This window comes from Plecotus auritus (assembly GCF_963455305.1).
Source record: "Plecotus auritus genome assembly, chromosome: 11".
NCBI lineage: Eukaryota > Metazoa > Chordata > Mammalia > Chiroptera > Vespertilionidae > Plecotus > Plecotus auritus.
Genome location: NC_137777.1, coordinates 26557728 through 26585468, shown reverse-complemented (window position 1 = coordinate 26585468; position 27741 = coordinate 26557728). Strand labels below are relative to the sequence as shown.

Genomic DNA, 27741 nt, shown 5'->3' with positions numbered 1-27741 from the left:
ATATAACGTGATGACTGCGCGGGCTGCGGAGACGCACCGAAGCGCTCGCCCCGCTGCCGCCACCCAGCGCCTGAGGTTTCCCGGGGACCACAATGAACAAGTTGCTGTGCTGCGCGCTCATGGTAAGTCCCTGGCCCGGGGAAGCCGGTGCCGAGACCCTGGCACCTGGGGTGGCTGCCTGTCTCCTGACTTCTGTACCTCCCCGGACCCTGGCACCTGGGGTGGCTGCCTGTCTCCTGACTTCTGTACCTCCCCGGACCCTGGCACCTGGGGTGGCTGCCTGTCTCCTGACTACTGTACCTCCCCGGACCCTGGCACCTGGGGTGGCTGCCTGTCTCCTGACTTCTGTACCTCTCCGCGGATGGATGAGGTCGAAGCTCAACTCCCTCCCTCTCTCCGGAGAGACTGTGGGTCAGTTTGGAACAGGAGACCTCTTTTAAGCTAACCATGCTTCTAGGGCGTCCCTTTACCCTGGAAAGTTCCTGCTGGGTTATGGAGAAGAGAGAGTAGCTCTAGACCTTTCGTATTTGAATGACTTTTACCCACTTTAATTACTGTCTTCATCCCAAATAATTAACGCCCTCATGTAGTTCATACCATCTTTGCTTATAACGTGGCCATTCTTATTATTACCAATAAAGTAGTCCCTTAGAATCAGAGTAAGCTGGAAGGATATGTCAGTCTATTGAAAACTATTATAATTAGAATAAACTTTGGATACAGTTATATGACAGAACATTAGTCGCATTCTCCACTTAAGCAAATGTTATGGCAAATTTTGAATAATTGGCATAAAAGAAAAGTTCACACACACACACACACACACACACACATACTTCTTAACTGTGAAATTTAACATTTTAATATAATTTTATTATTGGAAATGGCATATTCCAGTCCTCAATTCCAATATAATGGGGGAAATATTGGTGGGCTAATGTTAATTACGTTCTAAGTATATTTAAATAATTGAAATTGAGCACTATATAGGGCTAAAAGTTAATTTTAACATACTATTTGGAGAAAAATGGAATTTCTGTGACTTGATTTAGCTCCTTAAAAAAATTAGATATTTGACTAGTTAAGTTAATAAGATTTGAAGACTATTCTATGACTGTGATTCACTTCCTTTATGTCACTAAAGTGAGGAATAGATTAAGGTATGAATCAGACATTCACAAAAAGTTAGGAAAACCTATATTTGAGCTACATATTGTTTTTGAATCTGTTCGCGTGAATGCTTGCATTTCAACATCCAACCTACAGTGAATGGAACCCTAAGATGTCTTCCAATTAGTTTCGGGGATACACAAATATAAATAAATAAATAAGTAAATAAATAGCAAAGTTACTAAAGAAAAGGTAGGTTGGTCAGGAGTCCACATAAAGGTATGCTAATTTTAGCTACCGCCATATATTTATATCCACCAATATGGATACGATGGGAAACTTTTTAAAAGTAAACCTTTATTAAAATACAACACACAGCGAGAATTATACAAGTCATAATGCCTAATGAAGTTTTTCAAAGTGAACACTTGTGAGTTAGCACCCAGATCAAGCAACACTATGTTACCCCAGAAGCTTCCTGGGCTTTCTCCCCATCACTATTATGTCCAGGGACTGAGTAATCAATATTCTGACTTCGAACACCATAGATGAGTTTTGCTTGTGTTTGAACTTTACATAAATGGACCATATGCACTTTTTTTTTTTTTTTAATGTCTGGCTACTTTCACTTAAAGTTTTATTATGAGACCATCTCCATTGTTGGGTGTACAGTAGTTTGTCCATTTTTATTGCTGCATAGTATTCCATTGTATGGGCACACCACAATTGATTTTCTCATTCTACTTTTTGGCTACTAGTATAAGTAATCCTGCTATTAATATGAGGACACTTTTATTTTTCCTAGCATTTAATATCCTGTTAAAGATTTAATTAATGACATAGATATTGTCAATTACTTAAATTTCAGAATATCCACTAAATTATATCCATTTTTTATTGTCTTCATCTCAAATAATTAACATCCTCATGCATATATTTATATACACAGTGTACCAAAAAATGTATATATACTGAACAGCGGATAGCCCAATTAATGTTTCTTTCTTTTCAGATTTAACACATTGGAATTAATAATTATTCAAAGTGTGTTCACATTTTTTTGGGACACCCCATATACACCTACTAATGTGTTCATAAATAATATGTAGATAAATGTTTTATATGTGGTCTGTATAGGAAGATAGACATATATGTAGATAATATTAATTATAGATGGTATAACATAATTAGAAGAGAAAACTTTGTGTCTTGAACATAATAAATACCTTAAATAAAAGAAAAGTCTTCCCTTTCCCTTTCTGTAGTTTTTGAGATTGACTGTATTTTATAAATGATTGGAAATGGATAGTTGGTACTTACGTCTAAAGAGCCCAATTACCCTTTTGCAAATACTGAGGTGCAATTCTAGGATCTGGAAGCATGACAGAAATTTAATACTTTGTACCAGGCATGCCACTGGCCACTAGGGACAGGGGTAAAACAAGGTGGGTACCCTTTCTGTGCCCATGCACCTCACAGCCTAATGGAGAAGCAGATATTGGACAAGTAATTATACAGGCAATGAAAGTAACAAATGGGGAAGTGCCGGGCGACTTGGGAATATAAAAGATCCTGCCCTCCAGGACTTATAAGGGGAGTTGCAATGTGGTGGTTATCAGGTGGACCCAAATGAAATGCCAGTACCACCACTTGATAAATTACAGCAGGCAAGTCACATCTCTTTTGAATTTTAGATTTCACTTCTGGAAAATAGAGATGATGACAATGCATGCATGCTATATGACCACATAAAGCTGTGGCTTTATACTAATCCCAGCTTCTAGCATTCAGTGAATTGTGTATATGAAGTGTTGATGATGCTCTAAGGGCCACTAACCATTACCTTGAAGGAGGAGTAGAATGTTTCATTGCTGGAGATAAAATCAAGGTGTCCTAAAACCTAAGAAGTAGGAAAAATAGAATTCTGTGGCAAAGTAGAGTTCTAGACTCCTTTATGAGAACTGAGGGTATGCTGGTAGGCAGCCGTGAGGGGATGTGATCACTGAGGTCACTGCCATGGTTCTGGGCTTTCTGGAATGTGCACTAATGAAGTCAGCAGAGAACCTCTGCAAGGTAAGGCAGTCACATCACCAAGTCATTTCTTTCATGGTTGCCCTGGGACCACTGGGAACATCCCGACCTCAGCCTAGATTTTACCTGGTGGCTGAAACGTTCCATCATAAGTGCCAGAATTATCAGTTGGCCTTCTCAGTGCCAAGCTCTGAATTAATGATAACAGGACTTGGGGGAGGCAGGAAAGGGGGAGGGGATAGTAGATGCCTTTTCTCAGAACAAGAACAACGGCCTGATCTTTGATCCTCCTTTAGTATAATACTCTTTCAGATTTTTGGTTGTTTTGTGGTTGTTTACTTTGGTTTTCTCCCCCTTCTCTTCCCCCCCGCCCACACACCCCTCTTGAGTGTGTGCATGTTTCTCTAGCCTATAACTTTGTTTATTTATTTATTTTAAGAGAATGTCCCTGTGAAGTTTCTAGGAGAATCTGACATATACTCAGTTCAAAAAAGCCCTGATCCCTGTCCCTAGCAAACTTCCTGGCCTCTGTCTCCTAGCAACCTTCAGTACAATTCCTAATTTCAATGTGGTCTTTAATTTTACTTCTTAGGCTTAAACCACAGTTGTCAAATTCCACGGGTTCGGAAGAAGGCATTCTGTGCCAGAAGTTTTATCCACATTGGTCTAGAAGGGGAGCTATGACAGTGTCTATCAAGGGAACACTAAACACACATTCAAATATTCTTACTCTCCTAGTCACTGACTTGCCTCCTGGGTTTTGCTTCAAGCAACCCTCAGCCCCCTGCCTGCAAGTTCCCTTTTCTGAAAGCTTTCTGTGAAAAGCATTATTCCCATTAGCATCTCATTAACCAGCAGCATTTCCTTTAGCCAAAAAAAAAAAAGGACTGGGAAGCAGATTGAGAAAAAAGACTCGTGTTTGTATTACTCAAGGCCTTGACTAAGGATGCTTGCCTTAATGTGCCTTATGTTGTTACTATAGAGCAGAGATGCCAAGTTTATCAGTGAATTTGTATATTTATGTTACCTCGGAGGACAGTAGTTCTCAATCATATTAAACTTCTTCCAAGGACTTTTAAAGTAAATCCTTTGTAACAACTTCCTTGCCCTTCTGAAATGAAATTTAGAGTGCACATATTTTACCCATATACATAATTTTTGAAACTCACTATACCAGCGTAACTATATCATAAAGGAGAAATAAAAGGACAGTAATTTATAAAATAAGCTTCACTAGAAGACACATGAAATAGTGATCTGTTGGCAGCTTTATGTACAATTGCCATGAACAGACCATTAGCAACAAAGACTGGAGCATGTGCCTCACTGAGGCTCAAAGCCATGATCAGCGTTGGCTTCCATGCTATGATTTTCTGAGATGATGAAAAAATCTTGCTAAAGTTTTAAACAAAACGAAAGTAGCTTCTATCAAATTTTATGTTGTTGAATTTTGGGAAAATTCAGTATTTATAGAAAGCATGCAAAAACCAGTTTGTGTCTATCTAAAATGGAATTGGAATCTAAGCTCAGTTAATGAGAAACAGGTTTGTAAATAGGACATTTGAAAGTGTGTGGGACATGGGCTCATTTTTTAAAATTTATTTTAGAGAAATAGGAATTGGGGAAAAGATTAGATAGATAGATAGATAGATGATAGATAGATAGGGAAACATCAATTTGTTGTTCCTTTTATTTCCACTTATTTATGTATTCGTTGGTTGATTTTTGTATGTACTCTGACTGGATCAAACCTGCAACCTTAGCGTATGGGGATGATGCTCTAACCAGGTGAGCTACTTGCCCAGGGTAACATGGGCTTAGTCTTGATCATTCAGGACACCTAGCAAAATACAACCCTCTAACAACAGAAATCCCCCCACAAATTTGCAGAACTTTCAGGGGATAGTGCCATTCCTATAGCAAACCAAGTACGAGCTCTTTGCAAATATTGATTTCCATCTTCTTCATATTTATACCACACCCCCCACCCCAGGTCTTCACAGTACCTGACACTAAGTGTTTGCTGAATCAAAGGAGGTATGGCGAGATTTGTTAGTGTGTTGTATAACCTACCAGCAGTTTCCATGGATGTTCCCACACAATTTAGTTTACTGCCTGAGACTTAACATTCTAATGTTGGCTTTGATCTTTTTCAAGATATAAATATAACACCCTAACCATCTGACGGATATTTAAATATTTTTTGTACATTTTTACTGTGAAGTTCATGAAGACCCATTCTGAAGTGAGAAAACAAAGAATAACTAGATTCATATATTGGCCCTCAGAGGTGCTGCCTAAGCTCCGTCAAACCTGTGTTCTGATTGTCCCATCTGGTTGATTCAGGCATGGATGCTCAGTTTTGGTTTTGATATATTTTATGTGTTTGTAAAACGGAGATATCAAGTAGGCACTTAGATTAAAAAAAATTTTTTTTGGATCTTGGTAGAATCCAAGCTGGAGATAAAAATTCTAGGTTATCAACATAGAGTGGGCTTTGAAAGCCCTGAGGGAAGGATGATTATACATGACAAGAGAGGAGAGAAGGAAGCTGGTCCAGAGCACATTTCTGATACTGATAGTCTGGTAAACAAAATGCAAATATGAACAATAATAGCAGCCATGTTTGGAAAAGAAAACAAAAATCAAAATAAAACAGCAACCCACAATAGCAGGAACCAGTGGATCGGAAATCCTAGCAACATCTGTAAACTATCTGTGCAAGAAGAAAGAGTGAGGTATGGCCAACTTGAAATAGATACAAGGACAGTATTTTTATGTGACATGTAATTAGTTTTTGGAACTCACTACCACAGAATATTTTGGGGTAACTAGCATAGAATGTCTAAAAAAAGAATTCTTTTAGACAGTTGTAAGGGATAAGAATAGGGTTACAACACATTAGGTAAGAAGTTGTGTGGTACCCGCTCCCTCTCGCATTTACCTGGCCTCTCTAAATTAATGTCCCAAAGGCCAGAACAGTCTACAGACACACTAAAATGGTTTTCCCCAACGACAAGGTGACATAACTTCCCAGGTGTCGGGTAGATTTTTTTTCACCCCAATTTCACAGAAGCAACTGAGTCAGCCTGACCATAAATGGGTAGAAGATGCAGAAGGAAATGCAATGTCATTCCTGAAGCTCTTCTAAAAAAGGTAATGTGCTCCTAATGGGCTTGATTCATTACCTCTTATTGTGATTTAAATAAAAATTCTATCTCCAAAATTATAGTTTTAATACTGTGAAAACATTGTTTAACTTCCTTGAAGCATCTTCTATAAAAATAAAAAAGAATAGCCTTAGGATTTTCACTTCAATTTAGTCTGTACCTTGGAAGCACTTTCTGTAAGTGCCTCTTAAATAATCAACTCTAAAATAGAAAAATAGGTGTCAAGATGAATTTAGATTTAAAGTAAGACAGTAATTCATCTAAGCTTTGTGACTGCCTTTAGTAAATTCAATTTTCTTTTCTGGTCTTTGATCCAAAAACCTCAATTCTCTTGCCACACAGTAATGTTATTTTGTTTCAGAAAACTATTTCTTTTATTCTTAGAAAATATAGATATCATGGCCCTATTCCTTAGAAAGTTCCCCCTACCATTAATTGCCACCACCACCACCAAAACAAAAAGTAATTGAGGAATTCATCTGTGGGACATACTGACAATAAGACCTCTGCAACAGCAGACAAGAGGCAAGGGATCTCATTTTTCAGTTTTGCTTTAGACTCTAAGGTCTAGTCTGTGACTCCACTTATTTGCGTCTTATTACTCATCTCTAAAATAGGGGTGTTGGACCAGGTGTATGTGGAAGGCTTTTTCAGTTTTCAGCTCTGTCACTGAAAAAAAGAATTTGAAAAAGATTGATCATACTGTGTATTATTTACTATTCCAAACATGCAAAAATCAAATGAACTTATTTAAATAATAAGTATTTAAATAAGTATTTGTATTTAAATACTTTATTATTTAATATTAAAGTTTTAGAATATATATTTAAATCAAATATACTTATTCCTAAAGGAATGTCTTATTTTGTTTTGTTTTAATTTATTTTGTTGCAATTGTCAAAGTTTCTTCTGCTTAGCTGGTTTCATGTATAAGAAATTCTGTTTAAGTCAATGAGATCACAAGAGGAAGCAGCTTTCAAAATGCCACTTACTTTTAAGTAGCAGGACTTGTTTTAGGATCAGAGATTGTTCTTTGAAACTAAGAACTATTTTCCCACCCTGAAATAAGTCCTTGTTGTCTTTAGCTAGTATACACAGAGTCATTAATGTCATTAATGTACCTATGTCTTATATTCCATTTAGTTAGAAGGTCCAAGATATTCCCTCAGAACTTAATGCAGAGGTATAATTATGGTCACTAGCAATCTCCTTATTATCATTGAGCAGAATTTTCTTTGAATTTATATTCACAAGGGAGCACTTGACAATTGTATACCTTTCTTTAGGATAAATGTCAATCCTTCAGGCAGAATAAGCATGATAATGAGTAGGTTGTCATGGCCATTAACTACTACACCAAGTACTTCACCTGGCTGATAGACAGAAACCTCTGCTCCCACACTCCTGTCTCTTATTTTAATGCTTGGTGAAAAGAAAAAAAAATAACTAGATTGTGCTAAAATAAAGGTCAATTAAGAGTATGAATGATGTTTATTGAGCAATGATGCAGTTGTTAATGCTGTTTGTAAATTGTTCTCATTTCTCCTCCCTTCCAGAAACTTGCTAGGATTGTACCTCCTGGCTTCCTTCAGGTGGGGAAGGCGGGTGGTGTGGTGTGAACAGTTCTGGCCAATAAGTCACATCTGAGTTAGCGCGCTTAATGGCCAATATGTGACCCCCCAACATTTTTTTTCTCTTTCCCTCCTCCACAACAATCCAGCCATATTCCAGATATTAGTTGCTGTCTCAGCCTAAGTCCTGGACAGAGGACAATGCTAACAGCTTTCAGTGGACCCACTAGGAATGTAGCATGAGTGAGAGGTAAACCTTAGTTATTTTTAGGCCACTGAGATTTTCAAGTTAGTAGCGCAGCATAAAACTCAGCCAGTCTTGACTTATACAGTAGCCAAACCCCAGTCATATCTCTGATCATTGAGGGACAGTAACTGCCAAGAGCACTTCAAAATCACAAGTGACTCAAATCTATGGTTTTAGAAGATCAATTTAAACTCCTTTTCCTTCAAAGGTATTGTTAGCAGGAGTCATGTGCAAGAACCTGTTCTGATGCTAAAAATTCAAAATTTAGGGAACTGAGATTACTTAAGAGTTTAGCTGGCCTTCAAAATGAGAAGGTAAGCAGATACTTAAACAACAGACTCTAAACCAAACACACTATTCTGGGAGAGTAAATAGACAGGGATCATGCTTTTCCTTTTCATTGCTTCCAACTGACCCTTCCTTTATAGAGGTACACTCATCTCTGTCTTTCATCAGGACAGCTTCTACCCACGTAAACAGAGCCAAAAGGAGGAAATGGTAAAACAAAGAGACACCATTCTTAGAATATATGAAAGTCACACACAAATGATTCACGTAACTTTTACAAAAATCCTATCATGCAGAGATTAGTATCTATTTTATGAATGAGAAAACTGAGTAGTTTTCCCTAAGATTGGTTAACTAGCTAAGTTTTTTTCTGCCCTACAGGAGCTTAGATCTAGTTACTGAGTCCAGTGAAAAATACCCATAAATCAGAGCAGAGTCTCTGTGGGTGCTTTCAACCCAGAGTTCTCTCTGCTGGGGTTAAGCACACCTCAGAATGGGACCCCAGAGGGCCAGATCCCTGGACAACACAATGCCAATGTATTTTCATTCCTTTTCTCTCCTTCTGCTCCAGGGGTCACCATGGTTTTGATTGTTTTGAAATTAAATGCCTGGGCCTTTTTATTGGACTTAGTTCTAAGCCCAGATTCCTTAGGGAACAGAGCCAGAGGCAAGCACTTATGTGTTAGTACCTCGTTAGAAAGTGCAATCCTAGGGAAGCAAGAGTGAGCCAAAGAAGTGTAAGGCAGAAAAGAAAGGAGATTCGAGGGGGTGCATGACTGAGAAGCTGCTATGTGTAAAGTGTAGCTATTTGCTCAATCTCACAGGACCATCTTCCAGAAAGGCTGTGTGAACTAACTGTATTTCAGGGCAGAGAGAAGAATTTATTCACCAGGATGGATGGATAGATAGATAGATAGATAGATAGATAGATAGATAGATAGATAGATACATACATACATACATACATAGATACATACATAGATACATAGATAGATAGAGATAGATAGAGTCAACAAAAGAATGCCCAGCCTATAGAAAAGTTTGATAAGAGTTTATTTGAGCAAAATTTTGAGGACAAGCCCAGAAACACAATCTCAATGGATTGAGAAAATGCTCAGAAGAATGGCGGTTTTGTAGTCCCTTTTATGCATTTAGAATCATAAGAAAAACCTAAGGAAGGTACATGAAATTCACTGGTGGTAGATTAAGAAGGTGAGAGGAAGCAAAACAAGGGAAATCTCTAGGATTGATCAAAAGCAAAAGAAGACGCACACACTTCTTTTACATTGTTGGGTACAAGATAGGTAATAACACAGCATGATGACGAGACAGTACGAGGGGAACAACATAAGGGGTTCTGTGGTCTCGTGCTCTGGTGCCTAAAGTTGTGCCTTAGAGGAGTCTAGAAAAGAAAATTACTCTGACATTTCAAAGGTATGTTATCCTGGGTGAATAAGAACAATGGAAAGGGCTCACTAAAGGTAAACTGACCTTCTATAAGCCTGAGGGAGCTATAAGCCTGAGACATGACTACTGCCATGGCCTGCCCAGTTGGGGATTTCTGATTAGTCCATCATGTGTGGTTACTTTTGCTCAGTAAGCTTTTCAGGCCTGCCATGTGCCCCCTGAGCTTGTCAGATTTTATTCCACAGCTCCATTTTTTCATTCACGCTAGATCAATAGATAGACAGAGAGAAGATAGATCTTATTGAATTTTACAATGTAGTTGATCATTTATATGCCTCTCTCCTTCATAAGAATGTAAGTCCCCAGGGGGGTGAGTCAGTTATTAAAGGCTTAGAGTGGAGTTGAATCTCAGCTGGAATGTGCACTAGCTCTCTGGCCTTTACCAAATTACTCACCTTCTCTGAAAATCAGTTTCTTCATCTATAAAATGGGCTAATCCTATCTCCTCAAAGATGTCTGGAGGGGGCCCTAGCTGGGTAGTTCAGTTGGTTAGAGAGTCATCCCTCAGTTGGTTGCAGATTTGATCTCTGCTCAGGACACATACAGGAAACAACTAATGGATGCAGAAATAACTTGAACAACAAATCTCTCTCTCTCTCTCTCTCTCTCTCTCTCTCTCTCTATTATTATTATTATTATTATTATTATTATTCACTACACACAGTGCTTCTAGTATGGTGTTTCACCTGTTATAGGCACAGAGTAAATGTCTACATGCTTAAATCGAATGCTGTTCTATTTCATTTCTACTTCTAATTTCTATTCCATTTCACAAGCACCATGGTTTTTCTTTTCTAATTTTGACCAGCTGTCCTTGACCATATATTGATTGAGCTTTAATCCAGGTTATTAGCAACCAAAAGAGATTCATAAGATGTTGTGATCCAGGTACTATCTTCAAAGGAAAACACTGTAGAAATAAAATGGAATTTTAAAATTGGCATATTAAATGCATTGCCAATTCTGAGCCCCAAATACCAGGAACTATAGATGGAAAACGGTTGTGATTCCACCATGTGCTTTTCAAGTGGGCCTGAATGGACATAATTATAAGAAAAATTGCAACCAACCTTGCTGTTGAGTTGAAGTTTTTAGAATTGATGTTATATCTCAAATCTGGTGATTAACAGAAGCCCAAGAGAAGAAATGTTAAGATCTGGGAGCCAAAATATGTAGAGATTTCTACATACATCCGTTGGAAAGTTTTAAGTGTTTACCTGCATTACAAGTTCTTTTTTTTTTCCAGAGATTTTCCCCCTTTATTTATTAATCTGTCAAATGTTAATTGTCTGTAACACCCCTGAAGCACCGAAAGCATCATAAACAAATATGCCCTGACAATTCTGGTTGATGCCAAAAATAAATAGCTACTGCTAATTAATGTAAAAGCCTTCAAACAACTAAAGGAAAAGTCTGAAGGGAACCCCAAAAAATCACATTTTAAAGTTAAGTTTTACTTGGAGACAGTTCTTCAGCCCAAAGGAAAGCAAAATAGTGTAGAATTTGGCTCAGTGATTCATCTAATAAATCATAATTGCTTGTGTTTTCTTTCCCCTCTTTGCCTAGCAAAAGCTGTTGGGAGCAAATCAGTTCTGTGTAGATGAACAGATTTAATTCATCTGTTCTTACTTTCTACCTACAGGCATAATCCTCAGCCAAGCAACTGGCTGTTGTGGAAAGTATTAAGCAGTGGTAAACCCTCAGGTTGGGAACTGGTAGGAGCAGATAAACCTCTCAAATGAACAACCTGCTTTTTTTTTTTTTTCACACATTCTCCTGTGGAATGGAAGCTAAATACAAATGGAAGAGTTTGTGCAAAATGAAAAATGTTTTAAAAAAGTCTTCCTTTAGGCTGATTGTCATCACTGTGGTTTTACAGATGAGAAAATAGCAGTTTTTGTGCTTGTCCTTGCTCACATATCCTTTAATGTGGATATTTATCTGCATCTATATAATCATCAATGATCCTACTTACACATAGTAGATACTCATTCACTATATCTGTTGAACTGAATAAAATCACATTAGCTATCATGAATACTTGCTATGTGTAGGACACTATGCTAAGCATCTAAGATGTATGAGGCTCTCTAAGGAAACCCATGGAACTGCCTTGAAGCATTTGACCAACACCAAGAAAATGATACCAGTTGGGAAGACACCGAAGCTGATGTTAAAAACACATCAGAGATGCTTTTCCTGGAGACAATTAAGGACAGGGCAGAAAATCAACTTAAGCCACATTTTAGGCGTGTTACTTCTTACTGGACAAGGAACTTGAAAATACTTCCAGAAATGTGTCTGATTCAAAATGTCTCCCATTTTTCACATCCTGTGTAATTAGCATGTATAACAGTGCCTCATACTTTTCTGGGACCTTATTCTTTATCAAGTTTACTTAATGTCCCTTTACTCATCTAAAATATAACAGTTGTACAAGGAGAGGTAAACTAAGAATTATTCTCATTTTGGAGGTAAGATAGTGGCCCAGGGTCTAACTGGGTTTGGAACCCTGGGATACATAGTCTAGATGCTGGTTCCAAACTGAAAGTGTTTTTGTTGATTCACATTAATCTAATTAATTGCCATGCAATGCACTTTTTAGATTATTCATTATCCCTTTAGCATTTTTGAAACTCTCTGTGATATCCCTACTTTTTTTTTTTTAACATTCTCTTTTTTTATCCCATCTTGCAAATATTTATGAGTCCCAAGGGTTAACATTTTTGTCTTTTTTGCTTGTATACAATATCCTTGGGTAATGCCATCTGATTTTTTTGCCTCTAGACTCATTTACATGATTATAACCCTAAAAGCCCCTAAAAGCTGTGATCTTAGCTGCATTTATGTCCTGAATTCCTAGTACATATGTCCATTTGAGCCTCATGGATGGAAGATGTTCCAAACTAAATTCATTTTCGTTCTCTATAATTGTCTCCTCCTTCTTCTGTCACTAGTTAATGGCAATACCACATACCTAATGGTTAGAATTCGTGGGCATGATATTCAATTGCTCATTCTAGTCCCTCTTCCCCATGCAGTCAGCCAACAGATCATATCTATCCTTCCTTTCCTCCATTACTAGTGTTTCACATCAGCCCCTCCTCATTTCTGACCTGTTTCTCTGTTGAGTCTTTTCTTGATTCTCTTTCTCTTTCCTTCTGCAACCAACTGTTTTGCAGTGATTTATGAGTATTTAACATCAGGTTGAGCTTTTAGATGAATGTTCCTATGAAACAGGAACATTAACTTATTCAACTCCATTGCTTAGCAGTATTTCTAAAGCATAGTAATTGTTTCAATAAGTGTTTGCTGAATAAATGAGTTATTTAAGGAATAGAGGAAAATACAAAGGAGCCACTACACTCTAAGACTGTAGAAAATCAAATAAACTAACCTCCATAGGAAAAATGGTTCTTTCTGTGTGTGTGTGTTTTCTTAGGCACTCACTGCATATTTATCAAATGAATGAAAAGTGAAGAATGAATGAGTGAATGAATAAAGTCCTATAGATGTAGCCTAAAGCTACTCACAACAAACATTGCTTTATCTCATAAACTCATTAAAAATGTCCCATTCTATTCTGAAGGAGGCTTTGATATAAGATATTGGGGAAAAAAGTTGTTTTTCTTTAAATAAGCTTTATAGTTCATACTGCAAGAGCTCTTTAGGAAACTCACCATGCTATATATCCTGAATGTTTCTTTCTTTCTTTTTTTTTTTTTTTTTTTTTTTTTTTGGCCAAGATGAACTATAAAATGGCATGGTTTCCCAACTGACCAAAAGTTTACCTAACTCTGGATGGTCCTCAGTTTTCTGCGGCAAAGATCATGACGAGGGATCACAAAAAGGAACTCCCAAACCAAGTAGTTATTTCAAGCTTTGCGTGGGCTCTTTTAATGAATTTTCCATAAATGGAAACCCACTGGGTCACTCACGGTTCTACATGCCAGAGGGCGAGCCCAGTAGTATGGGGTTGGCTGCATTGCATAATAAAAAAATAAACTTGCTGGAGGAAGTGTATTCTCCTCTTGTGCTTTATGAAGAAGCATGCACCAGTAGCGTGCTATAGTCAAGTTACTTATCTGAGAAATGTCCTTCTCAGTAGCTTTGGACAAAAGCTCTCTTAGCACAAAGAAAGAAAAGTCAAGGACTAGAAAGGCTTTGGTTGATCTTCTAACTTTCATGATCTCCTAACTCTATGCTCTTGAGTCTACATGAAAAATTAGCACCTGAGGGCTACTTTTGGACTGCATGAAGGCTATAGCATATGTGAGAGCATTTGGTAAATGTTAAAGGATTTGGCCAAAAAATAGTATTCTGTGCCACATGCTCTGGGTTTGAATTCTGCCTCTGCTAATTATTATTACACACCTATGCACATGTCCTGGCTTTTGCAGTTGCTCCTCAGTGGTTATGCAATTTACACAGAAAAAAATTTTTTAATTCTTATCAGTACTAACAGCTGGCAAAGGGGATAATTATGCTAAGTGAAATAAGCCAGTCAGAGAAAGATAAGCATCACATGATCTCACTCATTTGTGGAATATAATGAACAATATAAACTGATGAACAAAAACAGCTCCAGAGACAGAGAAACATCGATCAGACCATCAAACCTCAGAGGGAAGGTAGGGGAGGGTGGGGGTAAGGGGGAGAGATCAACCAAAGGACTTGTATGCATGCATATGGGCCTAACCAATGGACACAGACAACAGGGGGGTGAGGGCATGAGGGGAGGGGATGGGGGGTAATGGGGGAAGAAGGACACATATGTAACACCTTAATCAAAGAAATTTAAAAAGGGGGGGGGGGATAAAGGCAATATTAAGGCAGCCTGTCTTCCTAGGGCATCTTTTTCATTGCATTTTCAGGAAATGCAAAAGGAAGTAAGAGAGAGAACTGTTGAAGCATTCTATTAATCTTCCCCGTCCTCTGTACAGTAACTGGTTCCAGAAATTTTATGTGGGAATTGGGGCTAACCAGAGACTGAGACCTAAACATCCAATTTTGGCCACACAGAGTTCTGTCTTTTTACCAAAGTGGAAATTTTTCAAATGAAACACAGAGTCCCCATGCAACTTACTGAAAACAAGTCTGCAGTCCCTCCAGGCTTTCCTATTTTTTAAAATATATAGGATAATTCTATCCAATAGCCTTAGAGAAACTGCCTTCAATAATACAATTGCTCTCGAATTCTTAAGTAAAACTTATTTATCTTTTTCTCTGTGGATTCCTTTTACCTCAACTTCTCCGTATTTTGAAGAAATGGTAACTAATTTCCAAAGCATGGTTTCAGGAAACCAATAGTGTCATGTCCAATTGCCTAGAAAAATACAAATTGAGTCAGCATTCTTGGTCTGATCTTGCGTTTACGTGGCTCCTTCCAGTGAGGAACACAGGCACCATCTGTGGGGTTTTCCCATCCCATCCTCATCACTTCTTGGTGAGGGAGGAGAGTAGGCACTGAATAAGTGGGCACAGCTGAACCACTGTGCTGAAATGGGAAAGGGGGAATAATGGGAAGCTGGGCTGGGGAAGGTCTCAGGACTGCCAGCCCTACCAGGATGGGGCTCACTCAGCAGTAGCATGCAAGACTAGTGTTCTGAAAGAAACAGATCCTTCAGAAGTGAACAGCAAGAGAACAAAGCATCTCTCATTGCTTGCCTTGTCTTTACAAGTTGCACCAGGAAAATTTTATTTCCTAACATTGAGTATTTTAGAAATATTTGAGTCCAATCTACACAAGGGGCCTTGAAAGAAGACGTAGCCATACATTATAGAACATATTCAAATGATCAAGAAGCAGCAAAGTCATTCCATCTTGCTTTGTTTCTTTTAAAACTGATCATTATTTGTAATTATTTCTCCTCTGCTGTCTGCCTCCTCGCTAGACTATGAGCTCCTGAAGGCACAGACCATCTTAGTTTTGTGCATCACCATATGCTATGTTCCTTCCTTCTACAGTGCCTGGTATTCCGTGGGTATTCAGTTAATGAATAGATTCAATCTATTTCTGAAAGATTAGGAGCAAACCAGTACTTTCACACGGTTCTGGTTCATTTCTTTCTTCTAATGTCCACCCACTCCAAATGAGCCAAGAAAAAAAAGGAACTCTTACCTTTTGCAACAGCATAGATGGACCTGAAGAGCATTATGCTAAGCAAAATAAGACCTTTAGAGAAAGACAAATACCTTCTGATATCACTAATGTCACTAATATGTGGACTCTAATGAACAAAATAAGATGATGAACAAAATAGAACTGGAAACATGGATACATGGAACAGACTGGCAGGTGCCAGAGGAGAGGCGGGGAAGTGGGGGGCAGGGAGAGGTGACTGAGTAGAGAGGTGAAGGGATTAGCTAAAGAACATATGTGCACACCCCATGGACTTGGACAATTGGTGCTGAAGGCCAAGGGAGGGGGAGCCAGGGCCAAGGGATGGGGAGCCGGGGCTGTAGAGGTGGACAAAGGGGGAGGGGGTGGGGTTGGGGACATCTAGTACAATAGTGTCAATGTTAAAAATTTTTAAATTTAAAATAAAGAGGAAGGAAGGAAGGAAGGAAGGAAGGAAGGAAGGAAGGAAGGAAGGAAGGAAGGAAGGAAGGGACAATTTAAGAACATTTTCCTCAGTAAACCTCAGGTTATGAGGTGTCACCCCATTTTGCACTGCACTCTATGTTTCGTTGGCTAGGAGTCTTTAACATCTCAGCACTCTGAAAATGCCTCCTGGATAAAAGGTGCATGGCCCTACGTGAGACACTTTGTCCTCTTCTTCCAGTTTGTCAGCTGATATCAGTCCAGTCAGCCCTGATGCTTGTGGTGTTGCAATGAGAAGTGAATGAAATTACTCAGATTAAAATGCCCAAATGCTTATAAAAAAAAAAAAAAAAAAAAAGGGGCCATTCTTTACCTTTGTCTCTCTAATTCCACAGGGAGTGCTGTTTCCTCAGCTAGGCATGCTTTTCCTGGGTCAAGGGGTTTCTGTGACATTTCCTGAGTTCTGCAAAAAAGAGTTTGGAAAAATTTATTGTGTTTGGACTGCCACCTCCCAAAAGCATGAAAATAGTCAGTGTTGATCTCTTTTCCAAAAACAAATAATAAAAAGCAAACAAACCATCCCCTACATACAAAGAACACTGTTCCTTCTGAGCTATGTCAATGCTCCCTAGAAGACCCTGTGAGGTCTAAAATACAAGACGGACCGCTTAGTTGGAGCTGCCCTCCCAAGCTTGAAAAATCCTCTTTTTTTTTTTTTTTTTTTTGCTACACAGAATTCTTCCTGCCACATGTATGGGTACTTATGAAACCCTACCTACTCTCTGAAGTTTTTCCCAGAAGAGAGGTAGTCATTTCGTTTTCTAGACACAATTGACCTGTGACAGTCAAGACTGGGCCATTGATGTTCTGGAGGAAACATCAGTCTTAACATTCTAGGACTCTTTCCAGTGGATTGCAAGCTCTATGGGGACAGGGACCATGCCTTACTCATCAGCATCTCCCTAGTACATTCCTGATAGGCATTCAATGCATATCTGTGGAATGAATGAATGAATGATCAAGATGACTGTTGATGTCATGATACAAACTTTTGTACTTCTCCACTTCTTTACTTACTATATGTTTGGAATCAATAAGTTTTAGAAGAGGTGTGGTATGCTCTTCTGAGAACCACTAGTTCATCCAACTCAATCATCTAGAGAAAATCATGAAGGCCAGGGAGATACAGTGTCTTTGAGGCCAAGGGGGTTATTTAGTGATACAGCTAGTTGTAATAATTTCTATTCTGATAAGCTTTCTACTCCGGTGATCTATGAGCTGAATTTACTTAATATAGATGTGCTGCCAGCCCCATCTTGGTCTTTGAGATTAAGCGAATAGAGGCAAGAATTGTGGCCTCGGAACTTACTTTGTTGTGCTGCTCAGCAGGTAGGAAGTTCGTAAAGGACCCTTTGATTCTTGTGATGCCTTTGCACAAAAGAACCACCCTATTTCCATGCTGACATCGCCACTCTTTCCTTTCTTCTAGTTCCTGGACATCTCCATTAAATGGACCACCCAAGAAATATTTCCCCCAAAGTACCTTCACTATGACCCAGAAACCTCTCGCCAGCTGATGTGTGACAAATGTCCCCCTGGCACCTACTTAAAACAGCACTGCACAGCAAGGCGGAAGACCGTGTGTGCCCCTTGTCCTGACAACTACTACACAAACACCTGGCACACCAGTGACGAGTGTCTGTACTGCAACGCAGCGTGCAAAGAGCTGCAGTATGTCAAGCAGGAGTGCAACCGCACCCACAACCGTGTGTGCGAATGCGAAGAAGGGCGCTACCTCGAGGTGGAGTTCTGCTTGAAGCACAGGAGCTGCCCCCCTGGCTTCGGAGTTCTGCAAGTTGGTATGCATCAGCTTTCCAACACGCTGCCAAAGTGATTAGGATTGTACAAAGTCAAGTAGTAGGGGAAGTTTAAGGGAACACTTTTGTCTGATGATATTAAGGATAGCAAATTGCAAAGGTAATGGAACCTGCTAGATATGTACTATGTGTCTGGATTGCTGCCAAACGACCATTTCTCAGAGGAATATTCTGCTGCTCCAGGGCGATTTAGTGACAAATCTCAAATGCAGCAAATTGCTCTCTAATGAGATGCATGATGGATTGCTTTTTTAAAGGGACACACTCTGAGTTGCACTGTTTATAGCTGATAGATACCTCTATGTTTCACTTCAGCATGGACAGCTTCAAACTGCAGTGCTTTTTGACAAACATCAGAAATCTTAATTGATACCAAGAGAGTAATTATGCTGATATTGATGAGGCTCTGCAGTGCTAACAATGAGCAGTTATAATTAATTATGCAAAAAATGAGAATGGCTAGGGGAAATGAATTTCATTATAAAAAATGAAGCTAGTTCTTCCTTTGGCATGGGAGTTGAGTGTCTGGGAGGATAAAGACTGCAGCAGTATCTCACCGATGAGCTTATTCTTTATCTTAGACAAAACAGATTGTCAAGCCAAGAGTAAGTACTTGTCTACAAACAAAATACTTTCTCTTTGCATTTTGAACAGCATAGGTTAAGGCCAGTGTGCACTGAATCTTTTAAAGCTGCAACTCACATTTTTTTTCCCTACCACATTCATGAAGCGTCAGTGTAGTCTCATAGCTTGGGAAAATGAAGAGTAATTCACTTAATTTCTGGAGGAAGTAGTAATCAGTACAAATTCTGATTACTCAGTTAGAAATCATATTTCCCAGCCTCTACACCACTGATATTTAGGGCTGGATAATTCCTTCCGTGTGTAGCTCTCCTGTGTGGTTTAGAGTGTTTAGCAGCATCCCTGGTCTCTAGTCACTAGATGCTCCTCCCCCAGTGGTTACAATAAAAAAAGGTCTCCAGACATTACCAATTGTCTCCTGATGGCAGAATTGCCCCTGGTTGACAACCACTGGTTGAGGAGCTAATTATTTGAAACTATTTTAACTTTCAAAAGTTGTGATATACAGAGTTTAAATGATTAGATGACAAATACAAAGTAAGCATATTCAAATATTTAAATCTATTGTTTCCTAAGTTGTGAATCTTGTAAAATTAATCACAGAAGGTGCAAACTGCATGATGGCTCCTTAAAGTACCTCTAGTATGAGTATTTGAGGGAGAAATTGGTAACACTTCCTACTTTTTATTGGATGATACTTTGGGACTCAAAAGCTAAGCCAAGTTGTAGAAGGGAAAAGCCAATCCAACAAAAGCAAATCCATTTAATTCAATTCAGTACGTTGAATATGTAGAAATATTAATGAAGGGACTAGGCAGCTTGGAAATTAGAAAGATTTGATAAAATAATGGAAATAGCAAGGATTTTTCTCACAGAAGCATAGAAATCTGTTTGTAGAATGAAGTAAGCTAGTACCACCGTGGGCTTATTTACCTCTCACTTCATGTTCCTCACGGACAATAAGAGTTTCCAGCCCAAAGAGAAGGAAGAATTACGCAATGTTATCCTAAGAAATATTTATTAACCCTTCCTTTCTGTCATTGTTTTGAAGTCAGATTGTCTCTGAATTTTATTTACTTCATTCTATCTGTTCGTCTTATAATTCCTATGTCAGTACCAGGGGCCAGCCTGGTGAAATTCTCAACAGTAGAACAGAACTCCTCTCATCATTATGACATTTGGCATTGGCCTGGCTGATTATACTTTGTATGTTTCCACTGGTATTAATAAGACAAACTTTTTTACTTAGATGGCTAAATCTTTCTTGGTAAAAAGTTCTATCAGTTATAAAAGAGGGAAGTCCTATTCAGCAAGGTCATTATATAAAGACTCCGAAGACATTGAGAAACTTTACGTCTGTCATTCTTGGATTTCTTTTGTTAAAGAACTTTAAAGGCTAAGCTACCTGAGAGAATGGCTTGTACCGATGACTTTCTCACTGAGATGCATGCAAAGACCCAACCCGTCAATGTGTATGTGAAGAATGACACGTTGTTCTTTGTGCAGTTGGCTCTCCAGAACACTTGGCAGTTGGCAAAGGGAAACTTGGATCCAGGTGTCCAAGTCCACTTATTTCCAGAATATTAGCAACGAAAGAATACCATGGACTCTCTGCCCAAATACCTTCACTTAGGACCGTGGTCGGCAAACTGCGGCTCGCGAGCCACATGCGGCTCTTTGGCACCTTGAGTGTGGCTCTTCCACAAAATACCACGGCCTGGGCGAGTCTATTTTGAAGAAGTGGCGTTAGAAGAAGTTTAAGTTTAAAAAATTTGGTTCTCAAAAGAAATTTCAATCATTGTACTGTTGATATTTGGCTCTGTTGACTAATGAGTTTGCCGACCACTGACTTAGGATATTGTAGAATTTGGTGTGGAGTTGCATGCCGTTTAAAAAGATCAATACAGTAAGAAAGTACTTTTTTAAAAGATCAGCTTTCTTTGTAAGTTGGTTCCTAAGATGTTGTCACTGCAACGCTGGAGGTGGCATTTAATATGTGACGGTTTTCTGCCTGTGGTTTCCCACCTCCTCTTTTTTTCTGCCAGCCCTTCATCATTTTTACTGGTCATTGCATCATTAATCCCTTTGGAAGAAGCAAGAGATAAAATGAGAACCAAACCACTTTGCTCTTTCCCCCCACCTCTGGATTTGATACGAAGTGGGAGGTTCAAATTTTTAATAACTGAAGTTTATTAACTTCCCACAGCTTCATTTATCCCATTCACATTTGTTATCTCGCTTAAGCCAGAATTGGCCTGTAAAAGCCACATTACAACATTGAAGTCTAAATCTGTTCAACTAGCTTACACTAGATGGAGGTATTTTCATATGCAAATGCACTGTAATGTATGATTTATCCATGAATGATAGAGTCAAGGGTTTGAAGGTATTCAGTTAATAGCATCTTTAGTAGTTGACTGATTCAAGTTTGCCTACCCGTGATTTCTCCAAATTTGTCAAGTATTTTTCCACCATGAAATAAGATGCCCTTGCAGTCACCCTTCCCTGAAATTTTAACAACCAGACTCTTAAAACTCAACAGTTTAAGCAAACGGTATATCATCTTCCATTTACTGTGTAGCTTAACTGCAGACTTATGCTTTTGAGTCAGTGGCCAACTTTATTGCCACCTTCAAGAGTTTATTATAATGCTGTAAATTTTTACTTCTCAAGGTTAGCATACTTATGAGCTGCTTCACAATTATGATTCAGGAAAGAAAGAACTTTGATAGCGACCGATTAGAATTTAACGATGCAGTAGTCAATGGGTATGCTTTTGGAGAATGATATCACAGCAGTTACACAAGGCTATCTGGATGCTTTTCCAGGATAATTGTGTGAAGAATATGTGGACAACGAGACCTAATGCCATTGTAGCTCACACAGGACTAATGAACACCCTCCCTTCTTTCCTTCCCTTTCACATTTTGGAAATGTTTTGTGGGTAACAGAAAACAAACTTGTGTTTGTATTACTGGGAGGGGAGACGGCCTAAGGGGCTAACTGTAGTTTTGTTCTGTCTGTGTAATGAAGTGAAAAATGAGAATGCCTGAAGTTTGGGACAGTATTAATAGTAAAAACAGCAACATAGCAGTTAAAACGAAGTGAAAAGTCTTTCTAAAACTTTGTTAAGTGGGTATCTGCTATGAAAGTATTTGAGAAGAAGGTGCTAAATGGTTTGATATTTTCTGTAGGATCCCCAGAGCGAAATACGGTTTGCAAAAGATGTCCAGATGGGTTCTTCTCCAATGAGACGTCCTCTAAAGCACCCTGTAGAAAACACACCAACTGCAGTGCATTCGGTCTCCTTCTGACTCAGAAAGGAAATGCAACACATGACAATATATGTTCCGGAAACAGTGACTTGACGCACAGATGTGGAATAGGTAATTATCAATCAGAGTATCAGCCTTCATGCCACCTCTGAGTTGAGTACAAGACCCTTTGGCCACCTTCTTAGTCAAACTCATATTTTCCCTTTCTTGAATTTTAATCAGTTCTATTCTAAGACTATAAGACTATTCTCTAATGGAGAATAGTCTTATTCTTGCTAAAGCCACAACTCAAAGTCCTTCAAAGAGTCTTCATCTCTCATAGATCGTGCTCTAAACCCTGAAATTTTTCCTTTTATACTTGACTCAAATTTTACCCATGGAGAAAGGGTGGTATAAAGATTATGTCTGAGGCTCAATGAGCAGAGTCCAAATTGCGGAATTTTTTTGCTATCCATTTTTATCACTTTTAAAAATACCTGTATTCTTAGCTGAAGTATAAACTGGCAACTAAGAAGCACAATGATGTAATTGATTACACATTAGAAATGTAAAACTGGCTTTGTTACCTATGGTAATGCTGTGTCCATTACATAGAAGTTCCAAGTTCATCTTGTCCTGAACTTTTTATTCAGGAAGGGTCACTACCTCTGAGCTCAAGTTATCTGAATGCATCCCATGTCAGTGATGTCACTAATCAGATTGGTGTCCTCTCCCTGTCACTCCTACCACTAGACTAGTGGTTGGCAAACCGCGGCTCGCGAGCTACATGCGGCTCTTTGGCCCCTTGAGTGTGGCTCTTCCACAAAATACCATGGCCCGGGCGAGTCTATTTTGAAGAAGTGGCATTAGAAGAAGTTTGAGTTTAAAAAATTTGGCTCTCAAAAGAAATTTCAATCGTTGTACTATTGATATTTGGCTCTGTTGACTAATGAGTTTGCTGACCACTACACTAGACTAATCTCACACCTTCTACCGAGGACTCATTACACCAAGGATAATCTGCTTTTAGCATTTAGCTAATGTCACGAACTGGCTTGACTCTCCCAAGCATCTATTTCAGTGGTTCTCAACCTTTTTAATGCCGCGACCCTTTAATACAGTTCCTCATGTTGTGGTGACCCCCAACCATAAAATTATTTTCGTTGCTACTTCATAACTGTAATTTTGCTACTGTTAATGAATCATAATGTAAATATCTGTGTTTTCCGATGGTCTTAGGCTCTACAGCAGTGGTTCTTAACCTGTGGGTCACGACCCACAGGTTGAGAACTGCTAGCAGGGTCGCCTAAGATTCCAACCCAGTCCCAACATATTTTCACTGTAATCAAAATCTTAGACAAATCATTTAGCTGTTCTACTTTCTTATCTAAAAATGGAATAAAGGAAGGGATAGTAAGAGGAGTGACTTCTAACTTTATCATTCTCTTTAATACATTTAAATTTTTATTTTTGTCATTCATTGAATACTTACTATCTTCCAGATTCTTTGCTATTGAGCTTTAATCTTTACGAAAACACAGTTAAGTTTGCTCAAGTTTAATATAGGACATGAATGGCAGGGCCAGGATTCAAACTTAGGCCTGATGCATCCAAAGATAAACTCTTAACCCTGGGATATACTGACCCTACCCAGACATTCAGGCCATTGCACCTCTTTTTTAAATGACATGTTGTTGTTTTTTGTCTGTGTGTGACTTTTTTTCTCATGTAATACATGCTTATATATTTACATATATTCTTATTCTCAAAGGTAAACTATGTATTTGCGTATATACAGAAAATAATACACTATTCCAGATTACTTTCAAGCCCCTTTCAAAGCAATGCTTATATTTGTTTTGGCCCTTATCACAAAGTATTCTGTGGGCTCTAGGAACACCTTTAACAGAATGTTAATATTTACATTAAATCATACAATTTTTACTATAATTGTTTATAGCAATATTAAGTTCTTATTAAATACTTATTAAACTTTCTCCCCCAAAATACTCTAAAAGAACATTAGAAAGGACATAAGCCCAGTTGGATTGGCAGTCTACCACTTAGACCAGCCAACAGAAGGTTGATTTTGATTCAAAATTTTCATTTTAGCATATTATATTTTAAAAAAACCTCAATTATGTTGGATTTTAAATTTTGGATTTTGTCCAATAGACTTCCAGGAATCCAATTGTTGAGTAAATCTTGGTTTTCCCACCTTCCTTTAGATGTTACCCTGTGTGAGGAGGCATTCTTCAGGTTTGCTGTTCCTACCAAGTTCACCCCTAACTGGCTCAGTGTCCTAGTGGACAATCTGCCTGGCACCAAAGTAAATGCAGAGAGTGTGGAGAGGATAAAAAGACGACACAGCTCACAAGAACAGACCTTCCAGCTGCTGAAGTTATGGAAACATCAAAACAAAGACCAGGATATGGTCAAGAAGATCATCCAAGGTATGATAACCTGAAATAAACAGATCGATCCAAAATCAAACATACCCTTTAATCATAGGGCTAGTTGTGGGAATGATGTTTTCTTTTTGTAATTATTGTTGGAATGAAGGAGTTTTCACGATGATGTAGATGGTGTTTCTAGAGCAGTCATGCAGGGTTTTATTCTCAATTCCCCCACCTGTCCCCCTTGTTCTTTATAGAGTGTATAAAGAAGCCACAATGCATTTCAAGTGCAGGGCTAGACCTCAGGAAATCTGCCTTTACATCCCTCAGCAGTTTTATTAGCATCCTCTCTGACCTTCCTGGAAGTTCTTTAACCACTTTGAATCTTACCTTGCATTTCTACCAAGAAGCTCTGTTGTATTTATTTGGTAATTCTCTCTAGAGAGCCTCCCAGAGCCTTACAGATAGCTTCTCATTAATCCTCACAACATAGCCTATTTTAAAATTACCATTTAAATAGCATATGTTGTAAGGATTAATGAGATAAGATCTGTAAAGTATTTGAGTTTCTTGGAGAAAAGGGCTAGTTAAAACCATGTTTTACAGTTTTCGAAAGAATCTCCTTTAGAAAGTGAGTGTCTCTGTGTGCATGTGTGTGTGCCTGTGTGCATGTGTGTGTGTTGATGATGATGATGATGATGAGATAATCCAAAGGTAAAAATAAATTTCATACAGTGTGGACTGTAAGCTTTAGGTTATACAGTGGAAAGAGTTCCGAATTCAATTAGCAATGAGAAGACATGTCAGAAGAAAATGAGCGAGATTTTTCACAAGTCAGACAATGTCAATGAGAAATTCATTCTCCTCTTCACTATAGTAAAATGATTGAGGAGTCCTGACCCTACCCTAAAAGCCTCAAACATTTGAAACTGAGGATTCTAGGAGACTAACATTTTTAACAGCTGAATGTTCCACTTGTGCAAAGACTAAACTTTTCTTCTGTTTTCAGCAGACAAAATGTATTCTTTGAACTTATAATTAGCCTTGAAGCAAAAGAAAGAGAAGTAGAGAATCAGAGACTGTTAGCATCGGAAAGAACCAAATCCCTATTTTATAAACCAGGACATTTCAGCCCAGAAAGATGAACTGACTTGCCTTAGGGCTCAGATACTAAATGACTCATGTCATTAACAGAAACATTAGTTACTCCCTCTTATGTTTATGTCCTAGCCCGTTATGGAAATATTCTCTAGGCTGTGTGTATCACCACATTCCTTGGCCTCATATTACTCGGTTTTTAAATTTTCCTCTCTGTGGTAGGCACCCTCTCATGCTATTTATTAAAGACCATTTGAAGCAACTAACTCTTTTAAAGCAGCACATATGTCAGATATCAACAAATGAAAGTTTATATTGCAAAATAACTAACTTGAATACTTTCTGTTTCTCTGAAATGTTACAGTTTTAATTCCTCAAAAAAATTTTTTTAACTGAGAATGATGTATCTGTACTTTTCTACTAGTGATTTTCAACAGTAGGGCTTCTCACAAGGCTTTGTTGGATGCCTAGAATGTATACCACATTCTCTTACATTAACACAGAAACATTCATCTCAGTTCTCAGAAATAACTAGCACCACTTAAGTCTCCCCCACTTCTGCCAAAAACATAAAGGAAACGGTTATCGTTAAAGTGATGACCCTTGCCTTTGTCTCAGCGTAGTTTGGTGGCACTAGAAGAATATACACGGTGTGACTGTCTCTGCTTTTGCTCTGTTCAGATATCGACCTCTGTGAAAACAGCGTGCAGCGGCACCTCAGGCACATGAACCTCACCTTTGAGCAGCTCTGCAGCTTGATGGAAAGCTTGCCAGGGAAGAAAGTCACCACAGAAGACATTGAGAAAACGACCAAGGCCTGCACATCAGGTGAGCAGATCCTGAAGCTGCTCAGCCTGTGGAGGGTTAAGAACGGCGACCAGGACACTCTGAAGGGCCTCATGCATGCACTGAAGCACTTGAAAATGTACCACTTCCCCAAAACGGTCTCCCAGAGTCTGAAAAAGACCATCAGGTTCCTTCACAGCTTCACCATGTACAGACTGTATCAGAAGCTATTTCTAGAAATGATAGGGAACCAGGTCCAATCAGTGAAAATAAGCTGCTTATAACGGGAAATGGTCATTGGGCTGTTTCCTCACCGTGGACCAGATCCAATGGATGAGTAAACTGTTTCTCAGGTTTCTCAGGCACTTGAGGGGGTACAGTGATTTCTTTCTCATCACTGAGGACTAGATTTGGGCCCAGGGCAAACACAAAAAACTTTGGTATGAAGAAAGAACGAACTTCTCCCCAAAGAATTCAATAAACCCCAAATAGTTTATCCAACTGACAGATCTGGTCCAGTATCTACTGACTATGTTTTCCTTTATTACTGCTTGAAGTAATTCAACTGGAAATAAGAAACTAGACTCCATTGTGCCTTACTAAATATGGGAATGTCTAACTTAAATAGCTTTGAGATTTCAACTGTCTAGAGGCTTTTATCAGAAAGCCATTTTTTTCTGTAAAAGTACTAATATATCTGTAACACTATTACAGTATTTGCTATTTATATTCATTCAGATATAAGGTTTGTACATATTATCATCCTAAAGGGAAACTGTGTGGACTTAATTTTAGAAAGAAAAAATTTATATATTCTGTTTATTGTGACAAATGAAAGAGATAAAATATATTTTTTAATGGAAAGTTTGTAGCATTTCCTGATAGGTACAGCCATCCTTCCTGTGTGGTGTGTTTTGTAATATAATTTTACCTATATAAGCTATGATATCATTTTATAGAAAATGCATTATTTAGGCAATTGTTCAATGTTTTAATGTAAATTATCTGAATATTAGATGCGCTGAGAAATTGAATGTACCTTATTTAAAAGATTTTATGTTTTAGTGTATAAACATCATTAAAGTTTTCAAATTATTTTTCATTGCTTTTCCTCTTGTTTTTATTTGAATGGGATATTAATAGGTCTGAGTTTTTATAGTTTTCTCTGTTCTTATATCACCAGGACCATCTGGGAATTGTTAAAAATGCAGATTTCTGGGTCAATTTATTGGCAAATTTGGGGGAAAAGGGCAGAAACCTTCATTTGTAACAAATTCACAAAACACTTCTTACATTAAAACTGGAGAACTTTCATGGAAG

General features: G+C 38.4%; 1 protein-coding gene across 1 annotated transcript; it reads left to right on the top strand.

Moving 5' to 3' along the window:
* TNFRSF11B (TNF receptor superfamily member 11b) lies at positions 1–27522 on the top strand. Its single transcript, XM_080646673.1, has 5 exons — positions 1–122; positions 17918–18287; positions 22082–22273; positions 24370–24594; positions 26317–27522. Exons 1-5 carry the CDS (start codon positions 93–95, stop codon positions 26703–26705), a joined length of 1206 nt encoding a protein of 401 aa, XP_080502799.1. The 5' UTR covers positions 1–92; the 3' UTR covers positions 26706–27522.
* The last annotated feature ends 219 nt before the right edge of the window (positions 27523–27741 follow it).